Below are 10151 nucleotides of genomic sequence, written 5' to 3' on the forward strand. Positions count from 1 at the left end.
TGCATATTTCATGCTTCTGATGATAGTAGATTGTCGGAGTAATCACTCTGTGCACATGCAAGTGTCTTACAAAGCAGCACTTGTGTGTGATGTGTTGTGTGGTTTGGCTGAACGCTGTGCGACACGTTTGAAAGCAGCTTTGATGACTTGACAGACTGCATGGTGGAGTGTGTGTCGTGCTGGTGTGTGTGAGCGGGCCTTCATTCATTTTAGATGTGTTACCACAGTCTTTGAAGCTCTTCTCCTGACTGATGGTTGTGTGTGCATTCTGTGGTGACTGATTAAGGGGGTGTTGTTTGTGTATGTTTTCCACAGTGTGTGTGTTTGCGTTCCCTCGTGGAGCCTCCCTCAGCGAGCGTTCAGCACCTGTGTGTTGTGTCTCCGCTGCCGATGGAGACAGATAGAGAGGTGCGAACGCTCAGCAGCAGGATATGAAATATGCTAATGAGCCCACATCATAATAACCCATCATCACACGTCGGGCAGAAGGAAGAGGAGAAACTTTGCAGAGGATTTTGTCTTTTTTCAAGTTTTTCCTGCACCAAAAAATTGAAACTAGAATTTCCCTCATAGCACATAGCTGCACATTTGAATTATCTCGATACGGATTTTCTGGATTTGCACCAAATTGCACACACTCATAAATATCAGCTCCCTTAATATGCCAGCATTTTCTCATCAGGATCCACGAATCATTCTCTGAGAAATCAGTGAAATGTCTTTCAGTCTTAAAGAAAGTGAAAACAATCCCCTGATCTAGATCTGCACTAACAATGAGTTCTTTGAGGACCCATACTGCATCATTCCACCTGGTTTCATGGTAATCCAATAGGTTTTGTGTTTACTTGTGTACTTTTGTGTACACTCTACCTGCCACTTCACTGTGAGTGTATGAACAAACCAAATTCACCAAACGTCTTCAGTCAAGTACCAACCCGAAACCAAAGCCTCTTGAAATACTGTTCAATCCTAGTTGAAGAGAACAAACATCCCATCAGTATTTATGACTTTCAGTCGGTGTTGATTTGAATAATGAATTCTCTCTGGCACAGCTCTGTTGTTCTACACTGTGTAATATGTGCATATTGCAAAGCGGCTGGAACCAAACAGACATTAAATGTATACTTATACTTTGCACTCGTCCATTATGTTAACTTAGTAGCAGATAGAAAATGGATCCAGTTCTTCTTTAAAAAAAAAATCATTGCTTTTGGTATTGTTGCTCAGCAGATGCTTAAAAACACTTTTGTTATTATCTGACGGCAACAAAATATTAAATCTGAAATAACTTGAGTTTGACTTTTAATGAATAAACACAACTTTGCTCTGTTTGAGTTTCATGTCTGGAACGAGTGGAACCAATTACAATTTGTATGGTAACCAAGTGTCAGTCTGATTGCAGGGCTTCAGAACTTCAGGGTATTTTTCATATTGATCTCCTGGGGCCGGTATTTCAAAATGATCCGACAGGATTAATCCACCTGGATTGGATTAAATCCTGATCAGATCCTAAAAACGGGTATTTCAAAGCAAATCTGATCCTGAAGATTCAGATTCAGATTTGGCAATCCAATCCTGCCTTTGATCCGGATTAAAAGCTGCTGTTGAGTATTTCAAAACTTAAGTGGGAAATCTGGATCAGTTTGATCCTAAAAATCAGGATCACCCTGATCCCACCTCAGAGGTGGATTTGAGGGAGATTACATGTTAAGATTTGAACAGTTGAAGTGTAACTGCTCCCAAAGTTCTTTGTTTAATACAACTAAGCTTCACTGCTGTGATCAATGTTTATTTCCTTTTCACGTTCCTTTTTTTTTTCTGCAAACATGCACGCTGTTCACTGCAATGCTTTAACAAATCGGTGTCAGAAGTGCAACACAGAATAAACATTACACTACTGCGTGTAAGTGACATTACAAACTCCAATTAACAAGGAATTATGAAGGAAAAACAATGTGATTTATTAAACAAACAGTGTTAAACTATGCAGTATACATTTCAGTCTTTTAACTGCTTTTCCAGCAACTGAATTCTTAACTTCACTTCTTCTTGTTTAAGAAGAGTTAGTTTGATTTGTTAGAATTATTTGTTGCTGAGCCCGTTCCGTTTCCACCTTCAGTAGTTCATTGTAGCCATCCCCCTTCTCAGCTTGCCTTTTGCGCTTATTTAAGTAACAGTTTTTTTTGTTAAGTTACCCACTGATAAAGGCCTCCACTGAAACTCTGTCAAATGTTTTTATTCACATGCATTCAGCACACACACTTAATTTTCATAGCCAAAGCTCAAAAAGTAATGCCATTTGGAGCAAGTCTGTGCAAGTCTCTTCCCACAGACATCTGTAAAGAAAATCTAATATTAAGGTTTTAGGGCTGTCCCCTTTGTTAACAACTGTTTCCTAAAAAGATATGTACAACACATTTTAAAATCTACACACAATGCCTTGCGAGTGAATGCATTCAAATGGACTGTGGACCGCGACATACAGACGCTAGCCTATTTACTAGCTTGTTAGCTCCTTAACACAGGAGTCAATGGAGCAGCGTTAGCTCGCATTAGCGCGAACTCTGCTTAATTAGAGATCGCCGAGCTCTTCTTTCAACTTTGTGCTGATTTACATAATTGGTTAACTCAATATAATGATTGCCTTTCATCTAGTCTGAGGACGCATCAACACTGGCTAAGATTATACTTTAATTCAGAGACAATAGTTGAGCTAGCTTCTCCTTTTTCTGTAAAATGTTGGCTCCATTTCCTGTTTCCTGTCTGTGATCCAGGGGGCGGGACGGATTTGGACATCCCAATCTGCCGGTATCAGGATCACTCTGATCCAATCCAGCAAAGTTTTGAAATACCGGGATAGATCAGGTTGATCCGTGGCTGAGGACAGGGGGATTTGGTTATCCGGATCATTCTGATCTGGATTACAAGTTTTGAAATACCGGCCCCTGGTGCTTCTACTCAAGTGAAATACTTAAATACTTTATTCACCGGTGTATATCAACCCCACACTGCACTGAGAAGTATCTCCTGTGTCTCATCTGAACAGCGTCCTGCAGCCACTCAAGTGCCCTTGAGGAAGACACTGAGTCCCTCCACTCACAGAGACTCATTCATATTTATTAGCAGAGCTTCGCTCCATATGGGGGAGGGTTTTACATTTTTCTTTTGCTGTAATCTTCAGCCCTCTAATGGATATTGGTGAACATGCAAACTGCAGGATGTCTCGTCTGACACGAGGTGGAGAGACAAGCATACATTTGGTCTCTGTGGAGATAAGGATGTGGTCACAGTGAGGAAGCATTTTGATTTGTAAATGAGCTGATTCCCTTGTTTGACATGCAAATAATCTAATTTGGTTTTAATATCTCATATATCTCATCTTGGTTTCTGATGACCTGAGATTCAGGGGACAAAGTGATGGTTTAGGTTTCACACTCTGGCTGGTCAGTGTGTGCCCTCGTCCCAGGAGAACCACTTTATCTCAGCAGGCTCTCTGCCATTTCCCCGCTGTGCCGCTGTCTGTAGTGTTTTGAAATAAGATAAAATACCTTTTGGAATATGAAATTTGTTCTCCAAGCTGAAATATAATATTTGTTGCTCCAGGATTGTTTTGCCTCTGTCGACTCAAAGAAAATAAATGAATGTGTATAAACAAAAATGAACGGTAGCAGTGAGGTTCATATTACATTTCAAATCTGGACTCCAGCCTCTTTATCTTCAAGCCCCTCCCGAGGACTCATCTCTTCTGATGACACCTCCCCTCTGAACACCTCTAACTCCTGATGGTCCTGTTCAGATCTCACTGTGCACTTCTCTACCTGACCTCATGTGCTTTGTCTTATTGAACAGACTTCAAGGTCTCCATCCTGCACTGAGTCCTTAGTGACGTCTATCTGCTGTGAAGCACTTTAGTCTTCATATCTCCATATATAATTATTAAAGTAATATAATAATGTTCATTAGCAACTCTAGTATATATGTTGATATTTAGATTTCAGACGTTCTTCACAACGTTCTGCCTGTTCATTCCCTTTCCGCTGCCTATCCCAGAAACTGAAGTGAAGCAGTAAAAGTGAACTCCAGGTGTGTGACAGCTTTTATCCAAACTCAACCTTCACCCCGAGACGTTGTTCTCCACTGTTCCGTGTTTCATGTCGGTCCTTGAGAAAAGCAGCAACAGCTCCCAATTCAATATTTCTTCTTTCTTCTGTTCCCTCTCCTGCCGAGGACACACGCGTGGCAATGAGTCAGCGGCTTCAGGACACGGACAGTGAGAACAAATGATGTCCCAGCACATGGTTTTATATTATAGTGCATAGTCTTACTGAGATGTGATCTATTGTACTTCTGCTTTCATGCTTTTCTGTTGCAGAGTGTGTGTGTGGGGGGGGGGGGGGGGGGGGGGGGGGGGGCACCCTCCTAATAACTTTCACACTGAAATGTATATATTCAGATTGGATTTGTCATCTTCTTGTGTTTGAACTTCTGCAGATTGGGAAGTCGGGTGTTTTATATTTACAGTGCGTGACTGTGGTTCTTCCTCTCGGAGGTTAGAGAATCTCATTAGTTTGATATCAGAGTCATTTATTACACCACAGCAGCACCAGACAACCATCTGGTACTGTGTGTTAACATCAGGCCATCGAGGCAGAAATAATAATCAAAGAAAAGTCAGAGTCAATAAGCTGAGATTGGGACAAGGTGCCATTTTGAGAGGAGGGACTCACCTCTGAGGGATCCAAGACCTTTCAGTGAGAGCTGCTGAGTTGTGAGATCTGTATTTCTGTCAGTTTATATTTTAAAATTCGAATCCTCCAAAAATCTTAAACTTGATTAAAACAAAGACATTCATGCTAAAGTAGAGAATACGTTATGAAAATACCTAGAACATTTTGTACATTTTATCTGTAGTTTGAGATTTCTACCCTCTCTACTGGGCAACTCAACAGGTCCTTTCTTCTTCCTCACCAGTGAGACAAAATGAAGGCGTGCAAGCACTTTCTTCAGCTTCAGGCTGGTTGAAAACTCCTCTGACTGTCTCTGGAGTTTCCCATCCGCTCACAATCAGCTGCCTGTGCCCATACAAACTGGATCTGTCAGCTCATAAAGAACATTAATACATTTTGTCGAGTGCGTTCATTATTCCTCCACCGGAAATCAATATTGGAGTGGAAGCAGAGTCGGAACATAAAAAACGCCCCTTGATGAAGTTGCATTACGTTTACATCAAAAGCTTCTGTAGCTTTTAGGTTTCAGAGAATTACCAACAGAATCACTTCAGTTGCATCACAGCTCCTTGGTGTCATTTGTAACAGTTACTGGGTCCTACATATTCGATTTCTAGCAAGTATCTGATTTATTTTAAAAGAGAAACCTTAAGGGAAGACACTCTATGCATTATGGCCAATGCAAGCCAACCAGGGCTGCTTCAGTCCCTTCTGTAAATTAATATTTGTGCCAAGTTTGATTGTGACCTTGACCTTTGACCTCCATATTTTGTAGTTAAACCAGAGCCCAAAGGTTTTTCCTGCTGTGAATAACTGATCAACAGTAAGTCTATTCATCAACACCTCTATCAATGCTCCCATCTCTTTCCCCTCTATCTGTTGCCCTCTCCTCTCTTCCTCCTCCTGTCTCCCCCTCATCATCACTCATTAGGGTCCTGATGGAGAGTAAACAAGGCCACACTTCCTTCTATCTGTCTCTCCATCCCTCCTTCCTCTCTGGTTGAATACACAGCAGCTCGCCCTCCCTAAACCTGCTCACCTCTGCTTTGTCTGCCTCCCTCCTCCTGCCTCGCTCTGTCTCATCTCTGGCTCCGGCATTAGCATGCAGAAGAAACAATAATATTCCTTTATGTGCCTCCCACTTCTCCTCCATCACTGTGTTTGCTCTGCCTCTCTCGTCTGCTCTTTGCTTCTCCCTCCACTGCAAAAGGAATCCTTAACATAATCTAATATTGAATCTCAAAATCGAACTCTTTCTGCAGTCGCGAGGGAATAAAGGGCTAATAAGATCATTTATCTTGTTTCTAATGATCAATTTCTCTACATTACTGAGCTTTTCTTTAACAGTGAAGTCATCTCCCTATAGTTTCAAGGTGACACTACTCCACAGGCCTATAAACAAGAGGGATTTAAAGCAAGCCTTTACTTCTGAAGGACACACATCTCAGAACACACTCCGTTCAATAAACTAAGGGCTTGTGACCAACAGGGGATCTCACTACTGAACATTTGTGTTGGAGTTTAAGATAAGATAAGAATCAAGTAAGTATGAGAATATGAGAATTCCATAGATTGCACATGAGGATTTAATATAGCACAGTAAAAACTACTAACATGACTAACTTCCCTTACACACATGTGATTGTCTCATGCAAAGTTGAAAGTTAAAAAACAAAAGGGAACTTTTCTTTTACACCATAATTACCAGCCTGTAGAGAAGGCTTAGAAATAACTCTGGGATTAAACAAGGGGATAAAAGCTATTGTAGTCAGAAAAATAATAAAATCCAAAGTGTGATATTATTTAAAACACGAAATAAACCGAGGAATACGTGATCTTTTGTCTCTAGGACCCTGTAGCACCTGCTGGTCCCTGAGAGCCTTGACGTCAGCGCAGTAAACACAGAGGTCTCCGGTGCGCCACAGGCGGAGCGTCCGTCCAGCGCGCAACGCAGCCGGCTGCGGGGGCTCCAGCACCGGCAGCATCCAGCGCACTCAGCGGACACTCTGCGTGAGGAAGGGGACGCACCGGCGCGTAGATCCACATCCAGAGCATCCTCCCCGGGGTCCGGACCCTCTCCTGCCTGCTCACCATGTCCTCTGCTGTCACGGAGACGGAGGAGTCGGCGCGCAGCTCCCCGCTCACTCCACTCAAACTGGTCGGACTGGTCTGCGTGTTCCTGGCGCTCTGTCTGGACGTGGGAGCCGTGATGAGCCCGGCGTGGTGACCGCCGACGACCAGTACTACCTGTCCCTGTGGGAGTCCTGCTGGAAGCCGGCGAGCACCGAGAACTGGCAGTGCAGCAGCACGTTGGGCTCAGGTAACGGGGAGCTGGGGGGGGGGGGGGGGGGGGGGGTCCAATGCCTGCATGAAGCTTTTTAAAGAGAGTAACATCCTGTCCCATGCAAACTGGACAGGACGCTTTACAGGTCTGGCACAAAGAGTTGTTTGATTGACAGCAGGAGATGGAGCTGATGAAGATGATGGAGGGATGCTTCATCACCTGTAGAAGGGTAGAGGGAAACAAGCCATAGAGAGATATTATCCTGCTTAGTATTGTGGCCCCCCCACTGTCTCTATCCAACCATATCAAAGCCTCATCCTGACAGCCCCTGTGACTCCACTGGGGATCTCCACATTAATTCTTGTGGAGGTGGAGTGAAGGGGATGTTCCTGGGCTGGAGTGCACTTCAAACAGAATCACACTCAAAGTAAGTTTAGGTGATTTGATCCGAGCTTTTGACAGTGAAGAGAAAATGGATCAGAGATAGAAATGTAACTTTGGTGCAGGATTAACCGACTGCATCAGAACGACAGACGCTCTCCCCCCCCCCCCCCCCCCCCGCACCTTCTCAAAAAGCTGCAGGCATGTGACACTTGGGAAACATACGAACATGGGAGCACAAGTCGCCGACTGCCACGGGTCTGTCACAGAGGGGTTTGTGGAGAAATGGAGGTGGAGCGCCGGTTGGCTCCCAGGTCTGTTCAATGTATAAAATCTGGCACTAATCCGACAGAAATCAATAACAAATCTGATAATTAGTCAACTGCTTATGTCATTTCAGCAATAATGCACAAATTTAGTTGTTCCAGCTTCTCAGAATAGTTTCCATAGCTTACGGCAGGTGCAGCCCCAAATGAAAGTTTGATGTATGTAATTTATGTTCCAAATTAATGGTTAAAAAGCATTATGGTGTCTGAAAGGGTTTTTAAATCCAATCATAAGACTATAAAACAAAATTATAAATTCACCAGAACATACTCGTGGGTCCATTTAGGGAAATAGGAATAAAATATGAAGCCTTGGTCAGAAGTGATGCTCTTTATTCTCAGGCTCTGTACTTCATAATAGTGACCGTGTAGATGACTAATGCAGCAAAAGCACCTCCACCTCCACGGTGAAGCATGTGAGCTTCTGCTGGGTGTTGTCCTACCGGCATCTGATTAATTCATATTTCAACAGAGGCGAAGGAAGAGGAGGTTAAAAAGAAAACGCTTCTGGTGCAAAGCTCGATCCGAAGCTCCTCCACGTCTCCCTCTGACTTTTTTAATGATCCCATCCACCCCCTTCTTTTGTTGTCTAGATAGCAGCCTTGTTGTTGTGCCCGGGGAGAGGACCTGCAGTTTGAGGGCAGGAGAGGTAGATGTCGGATGTTGGTTTGGCTTCCAGGGAAACAGAGTTCATCAGCGTTTCTTTAACTGAGTAGAAACGGCTTCACTCAGTTTGACAGGAGGAGCTGACGGCTGCTAATTACTTAAGATGACACTTATCTATCTCTCTGTCTATATCTCTCTATCTCTAGCTCTCTATCCTTCCAGCCATCTTTACAACACACATATTTTTTCCAGACAACACACACACACACACTCTGTCTGTTTGTGTGTGTCTGTTTGTGTGTGTGTGTGCATTTGTAGCAACTGCACAGTGTGTTCGTGTATCTCTGGATGCAAGTGAATGGCTGCAGTGTTTCCTTTTGTGTCTGTGTTTGTGACATACAGCCTGGGTGTCTGCATGTCTGTGCAAATTAGTGTGTGTGTGTGTGTGTGTGTGTGTGTGTGTGTGTGTGTGCCAATAGGAGGCTACCAAGTAGAGGAGACCTATTTCTGGACAGTCTCCTCTGAAGCCCAGCTGAATATTTCATGTCACTCTCTGATTTCTCTGTTGTTGCATGTCTGCACCTTCTCTCCTAAGACTCACACAGACACACACATAGAAGCACACACACACTAACACTGACACAGGCACAATTTGTGACCGCAACTCTCAACCCTTCCTTTCTTTCTGTCCCTCTCACACACTCACACACTCACACACACACACACACACACACACACATCCAGTCTCAAGACCAGGACTGCCTAATTAGGTGTCTTTGCGCGGTGGGTGTGTGTTGGCTTGTAAGTGTGTGAGTCTTACCAATACACACACTGATGTTAAAAAATAAATCACTCCTTGTTTGGCCAGCTCCCCTCGGCTTGTTCCAGAGACAGAGACAGACCAAAGCAGCCGTTTCTTTTAATTTAGATTCTTTCCATTCAGTGTGACAGTGCTGCCCCTGCTGGAGTTCTCAGGGACTCAGTGGTTTGCCATGGGAACCTCAACTAGGGGAGGTTTGATCCTCCAGGGCCCCCGTACCGCTGGAAGTAGAGAAAGATCAATATCCAAATTGGATTCCTTCTTTCAAGTGCCCTTAAGGCCCAGTCACACCAGCTTTTAGAATTCTGAACCTTTGTGGCGATTGTTATACGTTCCAGGGGAATCGCCAGGATTAGCAGATCAGTGGGTTTGCTCATGGGGCTGAGTCAAATCTGCTCGAATTTGTAAAGTTAAAAGTTTGTATGAAACATGTTTTCACTGGAAAATAAGATAAAGGAAAAAACGCATTTTGTAGTCTAAAAACACATTATATTCTATTACCTTATACCAGCATGAATAACAACACTTCTACACACCTCAGCTGTATAAACAACTCTGCAGGAGAAATTCGTGAGAAAAACTGATATTTAACCAAGAAACTCATTAAAACCAGGAACTCCAGAGCCTAATTGAGTCAAATGAAGTCATTAGACGAGGTGTAAAGTGGCCTCGGGTCTCTTAAGAGCTGAGGTACACCAGGGTGAGACGGATGAGGGAGCAAGTTCCTCAGGTTCCATGAAACTGGCCTCGCCTCCAACAACAAGCAGTAGAGAAACTCTGTTCAGTTGAGTTCTGTGATCGTCTATTACCTCAGTAAGAAATCATTTATTAAACAACATCAGTAGCCTCTAATTAATTTAACTGAGAGAAAAACAAAGGCACAAAGGAGAGTTTTTTATTTAATTGCAACTTTAGATACAAATTACATTTCTCTGAATTTCACTTTGTAGCTGTTTGTGTTAGATGGATTTTACACATACACACACACACACACAGACACACACACA

At 43.3% G+C, this 10151-nt stretch overlaps 1 protein-coding gene across 1 annotated transcript in view; it reads left to right on the forward strand.

Moving 5' to 3' along the window:
* Nucleotides 1-6819: 6819 nt before the first annotated feature.
* LOC128431169 (transmembrane protein 47-like) overlaps nt 6820-10151 on the forward strand; it is a 10653-nt gene continuing 7321 nt past the window's right edge. The window contains 2 exon segments of the mRNA XM_053417402.1: nt 6820-6949; nt 6952-7047. Of these exon segments, the coding sequence (XP_053273377.1) occupies nt 6820-6949; nt 6952-7047 (226 nt within the window).

Source organism: Pleuronectes platessa, chromosome 24 (genome assembly GCF_947347685.1).
Source record: "Pleuronectes platessa chromosome 24, fPlePla1.1, whole genome shotgun sequence".
Taxonomy (NCBI): domain Eukaryota; kingdom Metazoa; phylum Chordata; class Actinopteri; order Pleuronectiformes; family Pleuronectidae; genus Pleuronectes; species Pleuronectes platessa.